Below are 23,334 nucleotides of genomic sequence, written 5' to 3'. Positions count from 1 at the left end.
ATTCCAGTGAGTCATCTGGCATGGCTATACCGTGAGAATTTTACAAGGGCAGTCTACCACATTTGAGGAGGGAAAAAAAAAAAGATAACAATGTGACCATTTTAGAAATTCCTTTGCCATGAAGAGTGTAAGTATGTGATATTAATAAATATTTCGGAACATCAGTTTGCTATTCTTAATGGATTAACATTTAGGATAATTTTCATATAGTATATGTAGCTTATATTGTGCTAGTAGGTAGTGGCTAAGGACTTGGGATTTCAAGTGGAAAAAAGTCTACAGTATTTAGTGGTGTGGGCACTTATTTATCCCCTCTAGGCCTCAGTTTCTTCTTCTGAGAGGCTGAGGTGGGAGGATCACTTAAGCTTAGAAGTTCGAGGTTGCAGTGAGCTATGCCATGCCACTGTGATCCAGTGTGGACGACAGAGTGAGTAAGACCCTGTTTCCATAAAGGGAAAAAAACAAAACAAAACAACCACTACCTCTAGTGCTATTGTAAAGACTAAATGACAATACATCTATAAACACCTTTGCACAACACCTACCACATGGTAGAAACTCCATTATTATTGTTATTAACGGTGAATTGTGTTTTTATGGACTGGTAACATACAGGTAGAAGAAATTAAAAAGATGAAAATTGGTGATCCACTTGACAGATCCACTGATCACGGGCCCCAAAATCATAAGGCCCATCTGGAAAAGCTGCTGCAGTACTGTGAAACTGGAGTGAAAGAGGGGGCCACTTTGGTGTATGGAGGAAGACAAGTCCAAAGGCCAGGTAAGATCACCTCTGTGGGGGTTTACTGGGTGCCCGCCTTCTTCAGTTGGAATGGACAGCGACAGTTTAAGACCAGCCTGGCAACACGGTGAAACTCCATCTCTACCAAAATTTAGCCCAGTGTGGTGGCGTGCACCTGTAATCCCAGCTACTGGAGAGGCTGAGGTACAAGAATCACTTTAACCGAGGAGGCAGGTTAAAGTGAGCTGAGGAGGCTGCAGTGAGCTGAGATCAAGCCACTGCACTCCAACCTGGGCAACAGAGTGAGACTCTCTCAAACAAAACAAAACAAAATAAAACAAAACAAAAGGAGAGACGACTGGATAATACGTGTCTCCTGATGGAATGAAATGTGTAATACACAATATCACCTATGAAGTGTTCCTGCCAAAAAAGCTTAAGCTGAATCTAATTATACCTTTAGGCCAATCTTTCTATTCATAAGAACTGCAGTAGGGAGGGAGGAAGGAACAGGAAGTTATTTTTCAGTGGGTATAGAGTTTCAGTTTTATAAGCTGAAAATAGTTATGAAAATAGATGGTGGGGAAGGTTGCATATTATGAATTTCATAACACTGAGCCATACACTTAAAGATGGTTACAATGGTAAATTTTATGTTATGTGTATTTTACCACAATAAAAGTCATTGGGAAAAAAAAAGCAATACAAGAGATAGAGAAACAAATATCACCCAAAGGAAGCAATGATAAATCCAGAAAGAAAGATAATGTATAGAACAACTGACCGTCTCTTTAACATGACGATGGAATAAAAACTAAGGGCAGGACAAAATGGGGAAATGTTTTAGAGTAAAAGATCCTTAAGAAATCTAAACACCAAATACAATGTGTAGAAGAATTTGAATCCTAAATCAAACAAACCAACTGCAAAAAAGCTAATATCTAGACATTAAGGAAATTAAAATATAAATTCTGAATAAAGAATACTTACTACTTTTGTTAAGCATGACACTGTATAGTGGTTATATAAGAAAATATCCTTATTTTTTACAGATTTGTACTGAAATACTGAGGTGTTAAAATGATGATATCTGGAATTTGCTTTAAAATATTTCAATAAGGAAAAGATAAATATAGTAAAATATGGATATCTATTTTACCCTTCATTATACTGTTTTCTCTACTTTTACATAGGTTTGACATTTTCATAATAAAGACATTAAAAAATAAGAACCTGGGCATGCCAACACCAAATAGAGAAATACAACTTTTCTTGGTTTTACTGAGCCAGAGGGAAAGAAAAAATTATAATGTAATTAAGTGACAGGACTATTAATTGAAAATGACTTAACCTATAGTTGACATTTTTTTCTTTGTTTTTTCCAAAAAGGTTTTTTCATGGAGCCCACCGTGTTCACAGATGTGGAAGACCACATGTACCTTGCCAAAGAGGAATCCTTTGGGCCTATTATGGTCATTTCTAAATTCCAAAATGGGTAGGTTCTTCAGACACAATTTAACTTACGTTCTGACTAGATAAGTCATTTTTCCCCTTTGCCACTCTGCTATATACACAGCATAAAATTAATGAACATGTAATTTTCTACCATAAGAATAATTAACTTAAATAATTAGAAGTTATGCTTTTGCTAACATCGTAGATCATAGTATATTTTTGCTTTCCAGCTTCAATTAATGGCCAACATAATGGGCTTTTAGCTGATTAAATTTTAGTTTTTCTGCACTCGACATTTGAGGCGTCTGTGGAACAAAGTAAATAACTGAGAAATAACAAAACTGGTTTTCACATTTACATTCCTATGGTCGGTGGCATCTGCGAAATCTTATTTCCCCTGAGAAAGGGTGCTGTTATTATAAGGGATATTGCCCCCCAAAGCTTGATACTCAACTTTTCAAGGAAATGTTCACAATCATCATATAACCAACAGTAAATGGCATGCTGGTTTGTGATACTACATGAAACTTTGCAAAGAGTTCAGCTTATCGAAGAGGACCAAGTGGTAACTGAGCTCATAAAACAATACTTAATAGAGTGGGGTCTCATGGTATACTGCATAAAATTCTTCAGAATGGCTTTAGATTTATTTCAGCCAATGAGAACTTGAAAAAAAATAAAGAATGGACTTTCTCGGTCTTTGATGGATACAGTATAAAAGACTTCAGGGAACTATAAGGTGTAGTGAGTAACCTTGGATATATTCATCCAAGGATGCATACTATCCCATTTCTCATTATACGTTTTCCCATGGTGTTGGTGTTAAACGTGCAGACAACAGAAGTCAGGTTTGAGGGAATCTCCTGTAACATGGCTAAATCACAACCCCTGTCCTTAAGGAGTTTATTATCTAACAGGGGAGACAGACAGAGATGACAGTTAGTCCACAGAGGGTCAGAGGCAGGATGGTGCAGTGGGTCAGAGGACAAACTCTGCCTCCTCTCCCCTCGCTACCTCTCTGAGCTTGGGCCAGTTACTTAACCACTCTGCACCTCATTCCTATAATCCCAACACTTTGCAAGGCCAAGGTCGGGGGATAGTGTGAGGCCAGGAGTTTGAGATCAGCCTGGGCAACACAGGCAGACCCTGTCTCTACAAAATTTTTTTTAAAAAATCAGCTGGGTATGGTGGCATGTGCCTGTAGTCCCAGTTACTTGGGAGGCTGAGGTAGGAGGATCACTTGAGCCCAAGGAGATGGAGGCTGCAGTGAGCTATGATTGCGCCACTGCACTGCAGCCTAGGCAACAGAGCAATACCTGGTCTCTAAAAAAAAAAAAAAAAATTTAAACAGATGGCAGTAATGTCTTCCTGTTTCTAGCATAGATGGGAACATTTTCAGAATATAAAATGAATCTTTCGCTTTACATTTAATGAAAGTTTATGTCTTCCTAAAAACATACGGACATCGATGGAGTGTGGGAGCAAGAAAATAATACAGAGTACAGTTTGGTAACAATGTCTACCTCCTTAGGTCATTCTGAGTATTACTAAGTCAAGTATTTGCTGTTGCTACTGCCATCAATATATGCTTGTCATTGCTGTAGACGTAAACAATGTGGTATGGAGCTATGGTGATATCCTGACAGTCCTCAACGAGAAATGGCATAAAACCATCTTTCTCTCTCCAGTCCATTCTATAAATATTTGGGTCCCTATGCATCAGAAAGTGTGAGAGTTTTAGCAGAGTCCAAGTTCACTCCAGGTTAGGTTCTGGATTTCTTGTGCAAGTTTAAAATTTTGAATAGTCAAGATGCCTTTGAAAATCCCTTCATAATGCACTACACTGAAACCTGTGCTGTCTCAATAAATTCAGCACGATTTTTTCCTCCAGTTTTGGAACAGATCCTGTGTCTTTGCTGGAGCACCAGATGAAATACCTGGCTTGGCCAGGCGCAATGGCTCATGCCTGTAATCCAGCACTTTGGAAGGCCGAGGCGGGTGGATCACTTGAGGTCAGGAGTTCGAGACCAGCCTGGCCAACATAGTGGAACGCCATCTCTACTAAAAATACAAAAATTAGCTGGGTGTGATGGCGGGCACCTGTAATCTCAGCTACTTGGGAGGCTGAGGCAGGAGAATTGCTTGAACCTGCGAGGCAAAGGTTGCAGTGAGCTGGGATCGCACCACTGCCCTCCAGCCTGGGTGACAGAGTGAGACTCCATCTCAAAAAGAAAAACAACAACCACCACCTGGCTTGTATTTGCTGGCCATGTGGTAGAAAATGTGTGTGTTTTTAAGCATTAGGATCATGCTAGAAGAAGGGGACATACGCTATGACAGCACATTAGAACTTGACTCAACTGAGAAAAGAGTAGGTTCATGTCTTCACCTACTTGGATGTGTATACAAACTAAGTCAAAAGGCGAGGAAATCACGGGACCTATTTTGTTGAATAAGCACATGTAATCCCATTCACTCTCATTTGACGATGCAACATCATAGCATAAAGAGGTATATGAGACATGAAGTTATCCCTGCCCTCGGGGAGCTTTTATCTTCCAATTTATGGAGGGTGAACCATTACCTACAGGAAGAGTTAAGTCAGCACTATATAGTTGGTTCTACCAAAATATTAAGTTTGGAAATATATGTACTATCTGATGGTAGCTGGCTTTTATTGAACATTTATTGTGTTCCAGGCATGATTTGTTCATTTCATCCTCATGATAACTAGACAGGTCCTTTTATTATTATTTCCATTTTTCACAATAATAAATGAAGGCGTGAGGAGATGAAGTCATTTACCCAAGGTCACCAGGCAGTCTGGCTGCAGGGCCCTCTCACAGAACCACCCTAGTCTCCCACCTCAACAGTGGCATTGGTGGGATCTGAAACGGCTTCAGGCACTGAAGGAGGCTTGAACCTTGTGTGCAAAATCGGAAGAGATGGAAGGAAATAGGGAGGACACTCTGAAAATCCATCTAGAAGTGGGATTCATGGGAGAGGGGAGGGAGTGGGAGATCATGAATGAGAACCATTGAAGAAGATTGAATATAGGACTTTGGGTCAGATTTTAAAAGGTGTTGCATGATATATATGAAAAATGTAATACTAGACTTGTAGTATTTTTGGGGACTTTCTTTTAGTGTGAGCCTGGTATTTCTCATTTATAAAAATTTAATCAGGCTGGGCACAGTGGCTTACGCCTGCAATCCCAACACTTTGCAAGGGCAAGGTTGGGAGACAGTTTGAGGCCAGGAGTTTGAGATCAGCCTGAGCAACACAGGGAGATGCTGTCTCCAAAAAAAGAAAAATTTTTTTTTTTTTTAAATTAGCTGGGCATGGTGGCACATGCCTGTAGTCCCCGCTACTTGGGAGGCTGAGGTGGGAGGATCATTTGAGCCCAAGGAGATGGAGGCTGCAGTGAGCTATGATTGTGCTACTGCACTGCAGCCTAGGTGACAGAGCAATACCTGGTCTCTAAAAAACAACAACAATGACAACAACAACAAAAATTTAAGCAGATGGCAGTAATGTTTTCCTGTTTCTAGCATAGATGGGAAAATTTTCAGAAGGTAAAATGAATCTTTTACTTTACATTTAATGAAGTTTTATATCTTTCTAAAAACACAGGGACATCGATGGAGTGTTGCAGCGAGCAAATAATACAGAGTATGGTTTGGCCTCAGGGGTTTTTACAAGAGATATAAACAAAGCTATGTATGTGAGTGAAAAACTAGAAGCAGGAACTGTTTTTATTAACACATACAACAAGACAGATGTGGCGGCCCCATTCGGCGGAGTTAAACAATCTGGCTTTGGAAAAGACTTAGGTATGGCTTTACTTTTCTGCTTCACATTCCCTTTGTTGTCACATCACAGAAAAATCTGCTCTGTTTCATGACTCGTGTATGATTTTGAGGGGCATTTCCTACATGGCAGTTAGATCTGGGTTTAGAAGTGCACTCGTTTTTTAAAATACTAAACATTTCTATTGAATATACCATACACACAGAAAAGCGCACGCATAATGTGGAAAGATACTCCTTTTCAAAAGATTAATGTTTGAAAGGAAAAAGAAATTGCAACAATATACTTTAGCTAAAATATATTTAGTGTTTAATCTGACATTTGGCATGAACTTGGGTTAGCTGTCACGAGACTAAATGGAACCAAGAGAGGCAAATGGGTGGGAAGCAATAACCAGCGAGCTCCAAGAATAAATCCTGTCTTGGAGCTTCTTGGCAGGCTTTCAGAGTCAACACTGAAAAAACCCTGCAATTGGCAGGGTTCGGGGGAGTCTGAGCAATAAGACTTAAGAGTTTGTAAAAAGCCCAAAATGTAATTCACTGTGAGCAGTGACACTCACACCTTTCAAGCAATAGCTTACTTTCAGTGCCAAACCCATGCCAGGCCCCATTCCACTTAGCCTGTATAAGCAAAAGCAATTCTCACACAAGCTCAGAGGAATAGATACTACTATTATCTTATTGTACAGAACAAGAAAATGGGGCTCAGAGAGGCTGGGTGAGTTGCCTCAAGTCACAGAGCCAGGCACTGGCAAGAGAGAATTCAAAGCCGGGCAGTCTGGCTGTAGAGCGCATCTCTTATTCCCCTCAGTCTGCTGTGTTGTTTCAAAAACTGAAATGTTTGTGATTTACTGAAATGACAGTCTGCAAATATAAGTTTAGTTCATTCGGAGTTTTTTTTGTTTTTTTGTTTTTGTTACATTTTCTCTTTACTAATTATTTTGGCAATGTATTTGCAACAGTAAAAGCAGTTCTCATTTTAAATTCCACTGGGTGAAGGTAAGGGCTTGTTTCCCCGCTTTTCTATGTCTTTAATCCGGTTTTCATGCCTGAATCCAAATCATGGTGGGAGATTTTCTTAGGGAACTTATCATTAGAAAGTGAGGCATCCCTGTTTCACCCATCTTTGGAGAGAGTGTATTTGACCAGCTTCAGGTCTGTTTTACTATAAAATACTACAGTTTTTCTAATAGTTTCTTCCTCCCTGATTTTAAAACCCCTTAGCCCAGTGGTTGTTAACCTTAGCTGCAGTGGATTCAAATCACCTGGGAGCTTCAAAAAATACAGAGATACTGATCTAATTGGTCTAGGGTGTGACCTGGGGTCAGGAGTCTTAAAAGCTCCCTGAGTGATTCTAATGTGGGGACAAAGTTGACAGCGCTTATTTTAGCTCAGCTTCCAGAATCATACACTCATTAGTTTCCCCATGGTATTCACTGCCCTTTAACCATTGTAGAGATTGATGACGGTATAGCTCAAAATAGAAAGAGTCAAAGAAAGGCAGACCTATTTATTTTTTGCCTAGACAGGTTCCCCTGTGTTTCTAACAAACAATATAAACTGAATTTTCCTTATCTTTAAAATAAGATTAAACCAAATGATCTCAAACTTTCCTGTGCTCAATTCTGCTTTAATTAATATAATCTAGAGGACAGTATTCTGGTTACTTCTGTTTAGCTTAAATGGACAAAAAGGCAGAGTCTGTCATCAAGTAGGGAAATAAAAGAGAAGGGTTTTGGTTTGAAGCTGACCAGACAACACTCTCCGCTCCTTAGAAAGCCTGGTAGCTGGTCTGGGCTGTTAATATTCAAAGTGTGGTCCATGGACCACTAGCGTCAGCATCATCAGGGAATGGTTAGAAACACATAACCTCTAGGCCCACACCAGATTTAATCAGATCAGGATCTGCAGCTTAACAAAGTGTTCAGATGGTTAGTATGAACTTCAAAGTGTGAGAAGCACTGGCTTAGGCCACATTCCATTTACTTAGTGACCTGTACACCTGCGTACACCTATGTCTGAAGGTCTGAAGACATCACGTCTGCCTTTGAGTGTGGTTTGTCAACTGCTTTTCTCTGCCCTAGGTGAGGAAGCTCTAAATGAGTATCTCAAAACCAAGACGGTGACGCTGGAATATTAGAGCAACACCATCATCAGGAAAGCCTTGACAGACAGCCCTTTTCAACTCGGGACACACTTAAGAAGATTGGGTGTGCTGAGGCAGGAGGTGTCAGCCACAAACCAAAAAATACACAGATGAACCATGAAGAGGGTCAGGCCGTGCTAAAGCATTTACACACGTGCCTATTTCTAATACACCGTCCAGTGATTTGCAGTTGTTGGGTTTTCACTGTTGTATATCATACGCATTTCTAAAATACCAAGCTGCTTTTCCCCTACCTAGATGAATCTATTCATGGTTTCCATCTTGAAGATGTCAGTACCATGCAGTATAATACACAAAGTGCATTTACTGGAAACTTTGTATAATATGTACAGGTTTTTAACCTCTGAACTATACATAGGGGGTTATTAAAAAGATTTTCTATAAATTTGCTTCTAAGGAACAGTGTAACTTGTAAGGAATGTGAAGGTAGTTCTTTTTTAGTATTTGGAAATAAGATACATCTTTGTGCCTTTGATGTTCCATTTTATTTTAACCCACTGTGATGGGTGATTAACCTAGAAACATTATCTTGAGTGCCTACTAGGTACAAGGTACTATATTATGTTCTGAGGAGTATACAGAATTTAATGACATGATGGTTGGCCCCCACATAAATTTTAGTAAATAGCTTTTGAAGTGAATTTTACGTATGGTATAGTAGGAAGTAAACAGCCTTTGAAGGCAGATCCTGGTTTGTATCATACCATCTTACTATCTGTGTGACTTTGGGAAACTGTTGCAACTCCTCTGAGCCTCCGCTTCCCTATGGGTAAAACAGAGATAGTAAATGCCTTCCTCAGGACCCGTAATAGGAGAATTCCTTGCAGTAATGTAAGTAAAGCACCTCACATTACTGCTTTGCTCATGGTAAGTACTCAAATTTAACTCTGATTTCCTTCATCATTATTCTTAAAAGATATTGAGATAGTTTAATTAACTAGATGAATTCATTTCCCACAACTCTTTTCAATCATCAATTCCTATTTTTCTCATCCATTGTTCTGACACAATGCCTAATACAGCAGCACTGAAAAATGCCACATAATGAAAAATGGCAATAGTACAAGAAAAAGGGGTGCTTTTCTTTGGGCAACTCGCTTGTCCTTCATGGGACATCTTACTTTCCATTTTTCCACCTATTGGTTCTGCTGCTCACTGGCTGTGTGATCTTGGGCAAGACAGTAATCTAATATCTCAGAGCCTAGGTTGAGTATCTATACAATGAGAATCAAATCTCTATCTCAGTAGGCGTTGCAAGGAATCAGTGAGATAATATACATAATGCACTTAACAATGCGTTTGGATCATAGCGTTGAAGAAATGGAAACTATTAACAGCCCATTTCCCGTTGGCAGACAGAAGTAGTCAGGTGAGTAAGTTTTCACCATCTATGTGTGACTAGAAGGTGGCAAATTTCTGAATCACAGGAGTCTCCAGAAGATAGCCGGAAAGTTAAATTCTATTAATCCTCCTTTAAAAATAAAATTTCAGTCAACATTCCTTTTTCTTTGGCTTTGAAGAAGCCCTTAGGGAATATGTGTCATTTTGGAGACTTGGCAGAATAACATGAGGAGATTAGAGAATCAATAAAACTAAACAACAAAATCAGAGGCAGAGAACATTTTCAAAAGGAAGAATAGCAGGTTTGATTCCAGCATGATAAATAGAGCGAATTTGGCCTGGACGCACTTTTGATTATACTATAGCTCATTTACCATCCCAGAGTTTGGCACAGCTGAAATTTTAAGTTGGAATGAATATTCACTGGGGCCAAAATGACAGTTCATATTTGAATAAAAGTGACAAAAGCCTTTTTATAAGTAATCACTTTTAAGTGAAATGTTTTAAGTGATTTCATGTGATTTAGAATATGATTTAATCATATTATTTTAATGATGGATGGAATAGCAAACAAAAACATGCCTGTTCTTCTAGACTGATTTTACTTTACCCTCTAATGTTCATCTCAGTAGTGGTGTTTTAAATATTCTCTGGGCTGCAAAACTCTTTTGGGAATCTGATAACAAAGCTATGACACACACTCCCTGTGTCCCGCTTCTACCCCCAAATTCATGTGCACACACAGAATTCTGCAAATATCTTCAAGGGGTTCACAGACCTCCCAAAGGCCATGCTTGGGCCCCAGATTAAGAATTCCTTTCTCCATAGCAAGTTTTAAACATTTCTTACCAGCTTACATTTTTAGATCTGGCTGCTCAGAATCAAAGGCTCTGTGTAATACATAAAGTTACCAAGTCAGCTGGAATTGGAACATCACGATCCCCAGCCTGCTGGGTGATTTACTTAACACACAGAGTAATAAAATCATCACTGTTGCTTCAGATCACAGATTATTTTGCTAATAATGCTAAGGATGAAGCTGTGATCTTATTATCACCTGAATCGGGAGGTGTGGATACTTTAAGCAGTTCCATTTTCCTTCTAATTCCCCATCCCCATGCCTTTGCTAAAGCTGTTCCCTTTTGCTCTAACACCCTTCCTGGATATTCCTACCCCTAGCTGGGCTAACTGTCTCTCCTTAATGCTCCCACTTTTCTCAAACTTAGCACTTATCACTTGTACTAAAATTACTTGCCTTCCTAACTAGATATGAGCAACCCTCCCCCACTCCAGGATGGGCCTTCTGTCAACAATAATACAACAGCTACCATTTATTGAGGGCCTCCTGTGTGCAAGACCTTAGGCTAAGCATGTTTTAAAGCTGACAATGTCTGAAAAAAATGAAGAAATCGAGGTGCTTTTCTTACTACCTCTACCCCAAAGCCATCATTACCTCTTTTTTTTTGTTTTGAGACGGAGTTTTGCTCTTGTTGCCCAGGCTGCAGTGCAGTGGTGCAATCTTGGCTCACTGCAACCTCTGCCTCTTGGGTTCAAGTGATTCTCATGCCTTAGCCTTCCAAGTAGATGGGATTACAGGCATGTGCCACTACGCCTGGCTAAGTAGAGATGGGGTTTCGCCATGTTGGCTAGGCTGGTCTTGAACTCCTGACCTCAAGTGATCTATCTGCCTTAGCCTCTCAAAGTGCTGAGATTACAGGCATGAACCACTGTGCCCCAGCCCATTACCTCTTTCCTACAATTTTGTTCAAGTCTCCCAACTGGTCTTCTGGATTCCTCTCTTGTGTGGTCCTGTTCAAAGCTTAAGTCAGAGAGTGTCACTCCTCTGTTTAAAACCTTTCAATGGCCCCCATTTCACGTAGACCAAAGTCCAGCATATTTACCTGGCCTACCGATCTTGTTCCTGGCTACCTCTGACCTCATCTCCTGTCAATTTCCCTCTCATTCTGTTCCACCATCCTGACTGCCTTGACTTCCTCAACTGAACAAGCCTGCTACTGCCTCGGGGCCTCCGTCCTTACTGTTCTTCTTCCCAGGGGTGTGCTGGTAAAATATTTAACAAGTAGTTCTCAGGGGCGGGGGAGACAACCCTAATTTGTAGCATTTGCAGGTATCTGTGTGTAAATACTCTCATCAAGGCTACTTTTGAGCTACTAATTTGCCTTCACTGAACAGAGTTTGGGAAGAGATGCATGCCATCAGAACAAATGCAAGCCAGCACCAGCACACCACTGCCTCATCCTGCAACTCTTGCCCATACACAACCTCATGGCTGGCTGGCTCACTTCCTGCAGGTCTCTCCTCAAATATCATCTGATTAGAGACACATTCCCTGACTACGCTGTCTAAAATAGGCCATATGCTCCCACATTGATACCCCATCGGCTGTCATTCTTTATTCTCTTTATAAGTGCATTATTTTCATAGCACTTATCACTACCTGTTGTATATTAATCAATGATCTTTTCCCATTAGAATGTGAGTTTCATGAACAGGTACTTGTTTTGTTTAATACTGTATCTCCAGTCCTAATATGTAACAGGAGCTCAATAAATGTTTGCTTTCCAATGGAGAGGTTAAGTAACCTGCTGAAATCACACAGCTATTAAGTGGCAGAACAGGTTTTCAAGCAATGAATCTGGTGGTTTTAACTAAGCTGAGATAGTTTTTATTCCTAATGCCTAAATCAGGGCCTGGATAGTGAGCTGTGGGCACATATTAAGAATTAAACTTAAAAAAAAAAATAAGCAAAATGGACATTATCTGTAAAATCTTTTGTGGAAGTGGCTAGAGCTAGGGTAAGGAACCAAATTTGGTTCCCCATACCTGCCCTCCAAGAAAATAAAGCTGTCAAGGAAAATCTGCGCTAAGAGTAGGGCATGAGGGATGATGGATAAGGCATGAGACATGAGAGATAAGGGGGATTAAATTATTATATTATACAAATGATGCCTGATTTTTAAAATGATTAAATACCCAATTATGTAAAACAAATTTTATAAAATAGGAAAGTAAGATTGACTCAACCATAATTTGTTGAGTCAATCCAAAAATCTATGGTTATTTCCAAACAGAAATAGCCTACAGAAGATATCTGAGATTGTTTCAAACTTTTTCTATGAATATATGTACTTTTTTTTTACAAAATTAACATTACCTGCTTTTTCAATTAACAATATATCATAAGCATCCTTCTATGTCAATAAACACAATTCTGCATATTTCAATGGCTTTAATTCAACATGTTCTCTATTGTCGGACATTTAGATTTGCTTTTTGCTATTTTAAATGTCACAAAAAATCTTATATAAAATTTATGACCAAAGTCATACTTATGTAATTAGAACAAATACCTGGAAGTGGAATTCCTGAATCAATAATCCCACTGACAATTTTCCCAAATCTTTACCAACATTGTGTATTACAAGTTATGCACTTAGTATCTCTATGCCAATTTTCTCAGCTATGAAGTGAATATAAGCATATCTCATAAGGTGATAGCCTTTTTTAAAAAAATAAGGAAATTTATTCTGCCACCCAAAAACAGAGTCCAGCAATAGTGCAGTATACAGGTTATTTGATGCAGTGACTCTATAATGTTCTTTGCTCTTGTCTGCTATCTGTGGTGTGCTCACTTGACCCTCAAGAGCTGGCTCCATTCATGGCCACGAGAAAGGAGTTCCAGGAATCATATCCCATCATAATGATAGGGACAGGAGACAGGAAAATTCTGGGCGGAAGAGGATGGGTCCCCAGTGAGGGCCCCACCCTTAAGCCTGGAACCACAGCCCAAAATGAGAACATGCATTCCCGTTTTCCTGCTCGAATGCTGCCTTTTCCAAAACCACCCATGGCCTGCCCTACCCCAAACCTGTGCCCACAAAAACCTCTGCAAGCAGAGAGAGAACAGAAGCAGCAGCTGGCTGTCAAAGACTACGGTTGATGTTGGAGAGAAGCAGCGTGGCTTCAAAAGGACAGTTTGACAGTGTTGCTTCAAAAAGGAGCCCAGCCAGGCCAGGGACAGCTGGACTCCAGGGGAAGATTATCTTCCCGTTCTGTCCCTTTTTCAGCTCCCCTTCCCGCCGAAAGACGCTTTCATCGGCAATAAAATCCCCTGCATTTACCCTCTCCAATTTTCATGCACCCTCATTCCTCCTGGACACTGGACAAGAATTTGGGTGCAGGTGCAAAAGGCTGTCACACTGACCCTCCACTGAGCTGTTAACACTTAAGCCATCTACAGACAGTAAAGCTAACAGAGTGTGGACTGTAACCCTCTTTCTGGGGCTTCAGGGGTCATAGGTAAACCTCTAGATGATGCTGTGAGGCCACATGGAGTTTTGCTCCTGCCAGTGCCCAAAAGCACTCACCCAGCTCCTGCACCTGCTCACCTGTACTCCCCTTCCTGCAAGGGGTGGAACACAGTGGGACAGAGTGAGTGGAGTCTGCCGCTTCTGGCACTGAAGCAGCTGGCTAGTTCTAGTGCCTGTGCACTCCCACGAAGGGGTCAGGGAAAATTTCCTGCCTTGCTATCTTGTCCTTTCTTCTAAAAGAAAGGAATCATTTTGTCACGTGCCTCCTTTCTAGGAATGAGAAATACATTCATGTGTCATGATTCCTTCTGAACAATGCAACATTAGGCAATTTTGTTGTGTGAACACCACAATGTACTTACACACACCTAGATGGTATTGCCTACAACACACCTAGGCTATATGATACAACCATCATCTCGTCATGTGCCTCCTTTCTAGGAATGAGAAATACAGTCATGTGTCGCACGATTTCTTCTGAGCAAGGCATCATGGGGCGATTGTGTCATGCAAATAGGCTGTATGATACAGCCTATTGCTCCCAAGCTACAAATGTGTACAACATGTTACTCTACTGAATACTGTAGGCAACTGTAACACAACAGTAAATATTTGTATATCTAAAAATACCTAAATATAGAAAAGGTAGAGTAAAAATATTGTATTATAATCTTACGGGACCACTGTTGTATATGTGGTCCATCGTTGACCAAAATATCATCATGCAGCACATGACTGCACTTTCCTTCCCAAAAGTCTACAGACTTTCCAGAAGCCTTCCTGGTTAGGCTCACATCACGTGCCCATTCCTAAACCAGTAACTGGCAAGAGTTTTCCATGAACAGATGGTGGGGAGTCAAACACAAAGATTCCAACATTAAAACTTTTGGGAAAAGTCTATAAATCATATATATCCTGTATTTTTGCTTCAGGATTTTGACCCAGGATTGTGAACTGATGTTTAAGCTGAATTATTTTGTTGACATAAAGAAAAGGAAACAAGTCAGTTTAATGGACATTTATTGTATATTCCAACTGAGTGAAAGGCACTATGCTAGGCAGTGAGAGAAATACAAATGAAAGTAAGATTCAACCTCTTTTCTTACATTTCTTTTTCTTTTCTTTGAGAATGTCTCTGTCACCCAGGTTGGAGTGCAGTGGCATGATCTTGGCTCACTCCAACCTCCACCTCCTAGGTTCAAGCGATTCTCCTGCCTCAGCCTCCCAAGTAGCTGGGATTACAGATATACGCCACCATACCTGGCTCATTTTCATATTTTTAGTAGAGACAGGGTTTCTCCATGCTGGCCAGGCTTGTCTGGAACTCCTGACCTCAGGTGATTCACCCACCTTGGCCTCCCAAAGTGCTAGGATTACAGGTGTGAGCCACCATGCCTGCCCTTTTCTTACATTTCTTATCACAGTCATGGATACAGGCAGAGTAACACAAACTATCCTGCTAGGCAGTTTTTAAAAATAACTACCATATTTGATGCATAATTAAAATGTTATTGGAACAGATGGGAGATTTATTCAGAATGAGATTTTTGCTTCAAAAGCCATTATACCTAATTTTCGGATCTGTAACTGTCATAGAGTCATAGAAAGACGGTACGCCACAAGTTTGAAGAGAACATTTCATTCATTTTAGGAGTGCAACTGTTCTCCAAATGACTGCCATCAACTCACACCTAAGCATCAGAGTAAGCAAAGGGTTGGAAAACCAAAGCACAACAGTAATGCACTTTCCACACACTGTAGGGGGCAAACTGCTTTCAAACAAAACAACTTTTAGATAAGGCCATAACATACTGATAAGTTTTGGCTGTGTCCCCACCCAAATCTCATCTTGAATTGTAGCTCCCATAATTCCCACATGTTGTGCAAGGGAGCTGGTGGGAAGTAACTGAATCATGGGGGCAAGTCTTTCCTATGCTGCTCTCATGTGAATAAGTCTCACAAGATCTGATGGTTTTATAAAGGGAAGCTACACTACACAAGCTCTCTTGCCTGCCACCATGTAAGACAGACTTTCTTCCCGTTTACCCTCTACCACGATTGTGAGGTCTCCTCAGCCATGTGGAACTGTGAGTCCATTAAACCTCCTTTCCTCCATCAATTACCCAGTCTCGGGTATGTCTTTATTAGCAGTGTGAGAACAGACTAATATTGCGTACATACAATAAAGTCCTCAAAAGTTAAATTTACAACCCATTAGCCTTTACATAATGTATGAGTGGTGGTAACTCTTAGAATAGTTGCTAACACAGAAGGGGCTCAGTAAGTACCAGCTATTGTTGCATCTGCCAATTTGATAGGTGAAGAATGCAATCTTGATTTCATTTGCATTTCTCTGATAAATGGAATTGAACTCTTTTTCTGTGAATTACTTCCTTATTTGCTATGGTTTTTTCACTACTGAGATTATCAGTCATTTTTTTCTAAAATGTAAAAGCCTGTGATATATTAATGACACTCTGTCATATTTCAGATATTTTTCCCAGTATTTCCCTTATCTTTTGAATTTATTTGCAACACACTAGTTTTTAATATTTATAAGGATGAATTTTGCACTCTTTTCCTTTGTAATTTTAGGCTTTGATGTTATGCTTTTTTTAAAAAAATCCTTTCTTGACTATTTTACTAAATATAAACTCGTATTTTGGTATGGAACTCTTAAAATTTTTTTTTTTACATTTAAATCCTTAATCCATATAAAATTCATCCTGGCATATGATATGAGGCTAGAGAATCTAATCTTGTTTGAAATAGCTGGTTCTGACATTGTTTATGAATGATTCATCCATTTTACCAGATTATACAAGTAGTCTCCCTTTATCCATGGGGGATACATTCCAAGAGGATGCCTGAAACATTTGATAGAACAGAACCCTATATACACAGTTTTCAATCTGAGAATCCAGAAGGTTACTAAGTGACTAAAGCGTGGGTAACACATACAGCATGAATATGCAGGACAAAAGGACAATTCATGTCCCAGGTGAGACGAACTGGGACAGCCTAAGATTTCATCACATTATTCAGCAACTTAAAACTTATGTATTATTTCTGGAATGTTCCATTTAATATTTTTATATTGTGGTTGACTATGGGTAGCTGAAACTGTGGAAAGCAAAACTGACAATAACAACTGTACTTGAAATTACACCTTCATATTCTCCTGCCTGGAACTGTCTATGATGGCTTATTAAAGTCTCCTGTATACCTTCATGTATCCATTTAATTCATTTATTATCATTATTCCATGCCTACTGTGTACCACACACTATGCTAAGTAGTGAAATAGATAAACGCAACTGTTCACACAAGGTAGCATAGCATCCAGTGGAAGATCTTTAAATAAGTATTTATGCCAATAACTCATCACGGCTGTGTACAGTTCAGGTGTACTCTTTCCACCTGAAAAAAATCCTGTTTCAGATCGATTCATTTCTTTACACATTTAGCGAGTGAGTCACAGGCAAGGAGAGCTGGTTCCAATGTCCAATAAGAAAGATCACAGGCTGGGCGCAGTGGCTCAAGCCTGTAATCCCAGCACTTTGGGAGGCCGAGACGGGCGGATCATGAGGTCAGGAGATCGAGACCATCCTGGCTAACACGGTGAAACCCCGTCTCTACTAAAAATACAAAAAACTAGCCGGGCGAAGTGGCGGGTGCCTGTAGTCCCAGCTACTAGGGAGGCTGAGGCAGGAGAATGGCGTGAACCCGAGAGGAGGAGCTTGCAGTGAGCTGAGATCCGGCCACTGCACTCCAGCCTGGGTGACACAGCAAGACCCCGTCTCAAAAAAAAAAAAAAAAAAAAAAAGAGAAAGATCACAAAGGACCTGGATAATCATCTTCACAGCAATCACAAGAAGCCTCAGGCCAACGTGAGGAATCGGAAAGAATAGAATTCAAAGAAAACCCGAAAACATTAGCAAAGTTCCATCAGTTCTACACACTCACAGATAGTCCTTAAATTCTCAGGCCTCTTTCCTGAGCAAAAGTCAGGCTCATGTAGATGAGGTCCCAAATAAATTTAATAAAACCAAGAATAGGGCAGAAAGGCAACTCCAGCCTAAGGTCATTTTGACCTTTGGAAGGGAAAACCAGCTGTCGCCCTTCTTTGTATTATGCCCTCCAAATTTTCCTGTGATGTCCCTATTTTCTACATTTGATAGGTTTCAAGCTGTGGGCAACTGTGTGGAACAGTTTTAATAGCTAAGAAGTTTTGCTTTATTAAAAAAAAAAAAATCGACTAAAAACTAATTTTTCCAACCAGTAAATTCTGCATACATTGTATGACTTGCACTGTCACCAACAGTGATTACACTATAAAGCATCAGTTTTCCAACTCAAACTAGAAAGGAATTTTTAAAATAAAAATAGATTGAGAATAGCTAAATACAGCTGACACTTGAACAACACAGATTTGAACTGTGTGGGTCCACTTATTCATGGATTATTTTCAATAAATATATTTTTTAACATTTTTGGAGACTTGTGACAATTTGAAAAAATTCACAGATGAACTGCATGGCTTCAAATATAAAAAAATTTGAGAAGTTAGGTATGCAAAAAATGCATAAAATATATGTAGATATCAGTCCATCTCATCATTTCTACTATAAAAAATATATAAATACATTATAAAAAGTTAGAATTTATCAGCACTTACCCACACAAACACTTATAGATGGTACCTAGTGTCGTTTGCAGTTGAAAGAAATATAAACAAGTGCAAAGACACAGTATTAAATCATAACTGCATAAAATTAACTCTGGTACTGTAATAACTTTGTGGTCATCTCCTGTTGCTATTGCAATGAGCTCGTGTTGCAAGTGTCTACACACGATACCATGTGACACTAATCATCTGTGTGTGAACAGTTCCTCTCTACAGTAAATTGCCTATCACAGTAAAAAGTGATCTCTTGGCTATCTGGCAAGATGGTTAAATAGGAGTAACTCTGGTCTGCAGCTCCCAGCAAGATCAACACAGAAGGCAAGTGATTTCTGCATTTCCAACTGAGGTACCCAGCTCATCTCACTGGGACTGGTTAGACAGTGGGTACAGCCCATGGACGGGGAGCAGAAGCAGAGTGGGGTGTCGCCTCACCCGGGAAGAACAAGGGGTCAGGGAACTCCCTCCCCTAGCCAAGGGAAGCTGTGAGGTACTCTGTCGTGAGGAACAGTGCACTCTGGTCCAGATACTGTGCTTTTCCCACTGTCTTTACAACCCACAGACCAGGAGATTCCCTCGGGTACCTACACCACCAGGGCCCTGGGTTTCAAGCCCAAAGCTGAGCGGCCGTTTGGGCAGACATCGAGCCAGCTGCAGGAGTTTCTTTTCATGCCCCAGTGGTGCCTGGAACACCAGCAAGACAGACCTGTTCACTCCCCTGGAAAGGGGGCTGAAGACGGAAAGCCAAGTTGTCTAGCTTAGCACATCCCACCCCCACAGAGCCAAGCAAGCTAAGATCACTGGCTTGAAATTCTCACTGCCAGCAGAGCAGTCTGAAGTCAACGTGGGACACTCGAGCTTGGTGGGGAAATGGGGTGTCAACCATGACAGAGGCTTGAGTGGGCAGTTTTCCCCTCACAGTGTAAACAAAACCACGGGGGAATTTGAACTGGGCAGAGCCCACTACAGTGTGGCAAAGCCATTGTGGCTAGACTGCCTCTCTAGATTCCTCCTGTCTGGCAGGGCATCTCTGAAAGAAAGGCAGCAGTCCCAGTCAAGGGGGTTATAGATAAAAGTCCCATCTCCCTGGGACAGAGGACCTGGGGGAACAGTTGTCTGTGGGTGCAGCTTCAGCAGACTTAAACATTCCTGCCTGCCGGCTCTGAAGGAGCAGCAGATGTCCCAGCACAGCACTCAAGCTCTGCTAAGGAACAGACTGCCTCCTCAAGTGGGTCCCTGAACCCTGTGCCTACTGACTGGGAGATACTTCCCAGCAGGGGTTGACAGACACCTCATAGAGGAGATCTCCAGCTGGCATCTGGTGGGTGCCCCTCTGGGACAAAGCTTCCAGAGGAAGGAACAGGCAGCAATCTTTGCTGTTCTGCAGCCTCTGCTGTTTACCTGATACCCAGGTAAACAGGGTCTGGAGTGGACCTCCAGCAAACTCCAGCAGACCTGCAGCAGAGGGGCCTGACTGTTAGAGAAGGAAAACTAACAGAAAGGAATAGCATCAACATCAACAACAAGGACGTCTGCACAGAAACCCCATCCAAAGATCACCAACATAAAAGAGCAAAGGTAGGTAAATCCACAAAGATGAGGAAAAACCAGAGCAAAAAGGCTGAAAATTCCAAAAAACAGAACACCTCTTCTCCTCCAAAGGATCACAACTCCTAGCCAGCAAGGGAAAAAAACTGGGCAGAGAATAAGGTTGATGAATTGACAGAAGTAGGCTTCAGAAGGTGGATACTAACAAACTCCTCCGAGCTAAAGGAGCATGTTCTAACCCAGTGCAAGGAAGATAAGAACCTTGAAAAAAGATTACAGGAATTTCTAACTAGAATAACCAGTTTGGAGAAGAACATAAATGACCTGATGGAGCTGAAAAACACAGCATGAGAACTTCGTGAAGCACACAAAAGTATCAATAGCCTAATTGATCAAGCAGAAGAAAGGATATCAGAGATTGAAGATCAACTTAATGAAATAAAGCATGAAGACAGATTAGAGAAAAAAGAATGAAAAGGAACAAAAAAGCCTCCAAGAAATATGAGACTATGTGAAAAGACCTAGCCTATGTTTGATTTGGTGTACTTGAAAGTGACGGGGAGAATGGAACCAAGCTGGAAAACTCTTCAGGATATTTTCCAGGAGAACCTCCCCAACCTAGCAAGACAGGCCAACATTCAAATTCAGGAAATACAGAGACCACCACAAAGATATTACTCGAGAAGAGCAACCCCAAGACACATAATCGTCAGATTCGCCAAGGTTGAAATGAAGGAAAAAATGTTAAGGGCAGCCAGAGAGAGAGGTTGAATTACCCAAAAAGGGAAGCCCATCAGACTAACAGTGTATCTCTATGAAGAAACCCTATAAGCCAAAAGAGAGTGGGGGCCAATATTCAACATTCTTAAAATGAAGAATTTTCAACCCAGAATTGCACATCCAGTGAAACTAAGCTTCATAAGTGAACAAGAAATAAAATCCGTTACAGACAAGCAAATGCTGAGAGATTTTGTCACCACCAGGCCTGCCATACAAGAGCTCCTGAAAGAAGCACTAAATATGGAAAGGAAAAACCGGTACCAGCCACTGCAAAAACATACCAAATTGTAAGGACCAAAGACACTATGAAGAAACTGCATCAACTAATAGACAAAATAACCAGCTACCATCATAATGACAGGATCACATTCACACATAAAAATATTAACCTTAAATGTAAACAGACTAAATGCCCCAATTAAAAGACACAGACTGGAAAATTGGATAAAGAGTCAAGACCCATCAGTGTGCTGCATTCAGGAGACCTATCTCATGTGCAAAGACACACATAGGCTCAAAATAAAGGGATGGAGGAATATTTACCAAGCAAATGGAAAGCAAAAAAAAAAAAAGCAGGGGTTGTAGTCTCTGACCAACAAACTTTAAACCAACAAAGATCAGAAAAAGACAAACAAGGGCATTACACAATGGTAAAGGGATCAATTCAACAAGAAGAGCTAACTATCCTAAATATATATGCAACCAATACAGGAGCACCCAGATTCATAAAGCAAGTTCTTAGAAACCTACAAAGAGACTTAGTCTCCCACACAATAACAGTGGGAGAGTTTAACATCCCACTGTCAGTATTAGATAGATCAATGAGACAGAAAATTAACAAAGATATTCAGGACTTGAACTCAGCTCTGGACCAAGCGGACCTAATAGACATCTACAGAACTCTCCACCCCAAATCAACAGAATATACATTCTTCTCAGCACCACATTGCACTTATTCTAAAATTGACCACATAATTGGAAGTAAAGCACTCCTCAGCTAAATGCAAAATAACGGAAATCATAACAAACGGTCTCTCAGACCACAGTACAAACATATTAGAACTCAGGATTAAGAAATGCACTCAAAAACGCACAACTACATGGAAACTGAATAGCGTGCTCCTGAATGACTACTGGCTAAATAACGAAGTTTAGGCAGAAATAAGTAAGTTATTTGAAACCAATGAGAACAAAGACACAATGTACCAGAATCTCTGGGACACAGCTAAAGCAGTGTTTTAGAGGGAAATTTATAGTACTAAATGTCCATATCACAAAGCGGGAAAGATCTAAAATTGACACCCTAACATCACAAAAGAATCAGAGAAGCAAAAGCAAGCAAATTCAAAAGCTAGCAGAAGACAAGAAATAACTAAGATCAAGAAATAACTAAGATCAGAGCAGAACTCAAGGAAACAGAAACATGAAAAACCCTTCAAAAAAAATCAATGAATCCAGGAGCTGGTTTTTTGAAAAAATTAACAAAATAGATAGACCACTAGCCCGATTAATTAAGAAGAAGAGAGAGAAGAATCAAACAGACACAACAAAAAATGGTAAAGGGGATATCACCACTGATCCCACAGAAATACAAACCACCATCAGAGAATACTATAAACACCTCTATACAAATCTATAAACACCTCTAGAAAATTTAGAAGAAATGAATAAATTCCTGGACACATACACCCTCCTCCCAAGATTAAACCAGGAAAATGTCAAATCCCTGAATAGACCAATAATAAGTGCTGAAATTGAGGCAGTAATTAATAGCCTACTAACCAAAAAAAGCCCAGGACCAGAAGAATTCACAGCCGAATTCTATCAGAGGTACAAAGAGGAGCTGGTACCATTCCTTCTGAAACTATTCCAAACAACAGAAAAAGAGGGACTCCTCCGTAATTCATTTTATGACACCAGCATCATCCTGATACCAAAACCTGGCAGAGACACAACAAAAAAAGAAAATTTTAGGCCAATATCCCTGATGAACATCGATGCAAAAATCCTCAATAAAATACCGGCAAACTGAATCCAGTAGCACATCAAAAAACTTACCCACCACGATCAAGTCGGCTTCATCCCTGGGATGGAAGGCTGGTTCAACATAACCAAATCAATAAATATAATCCATCACATAAACAGAACCAATGACAAAAAGCAAATGATTATATCAATAGATGTAGAAAAGGCCTTCAATAAAATTCAACACCCCTTCATGCTAAAAATTCTCAATAAACTAAGTATTGATGGAACATACCTCAATAAGAGCTATTTATGACAAATCTACAGCCAATACCATACTGAATGGGCAAAAGCTGGAAGCATTCCCTTTGAAAACCAGCACAAAACAAGGATGCCCTCTCCCACCACTCCTATTCAACATAGTATTGGAAGTTCTTGTCAGGGCAAGCAGACAAGAGAAAAAAATAAAGCATATAAAAACAGGAAGAGAGGAAGTCAAATTGTCCCTGTTT

The 23,334-nt window shown here is 40.2% G+C and overlaps 1 protein-coding gene across 2 annotated transcripts in view; it reads left to right on the top strand.

Annotated features, from left to right (window-relative positions):
* The window catches only part of ALDH1L2 (aldehyde dehydrogenase 1 family member L2), a 69,800-nt gene extending 52,914 nt beyond the window's left edge, over positions 1 to 16,886 (top strand). For both annotated transcript variants that reach the window (XM_008004496.3, XM_008004497.3), the window contains 4 exons: positions 616 to 781; positions 2,132 to 2,237; positions 5,831 to 6,030; positions 8,091 to 16,886. In XM_008004496.3, the coding sequence (XP_008002687.3) occupies positions 616 to 781; positions 2,132 to 2,237; positions 5,831 to 6,030; positions 8,091 to 8,146 (528 nt within the window). In that variant the 3' untranslated portion in view covers positions 8,147 to 16,886. The remainder of the gene's footprint in view (positions 1 to 615; positions 782 to 2,131; positions 2,238 to 5,830; positions 6,031 to 8,090) is intronic.
* Positions 16,887 to 23,334: the final 6,448 nt, after the last annotated feature.

This window comes from Chlorocebus sabaeus, chromosome 11 (genome assembly GCF_047675955.1).
Source record: "Chlorocebus sabaeus isolate Y175 chromosome 11, mChlSab1.0.hap1, whole genome shotgun sequence".
Taxonomy (NCBI): domain Eukaryota; kingdom Metazoa; phylum Chordata; class Mammalia; order Primates; family Cercopithecidae; genus Chlorocebus; species Chlorocebus sabaeus.
The sequence above is the reverse complement of the archived record's forward strand: the minus strand, read 5'-3'. Positions and strand labels throughout refer to the sequence as shown.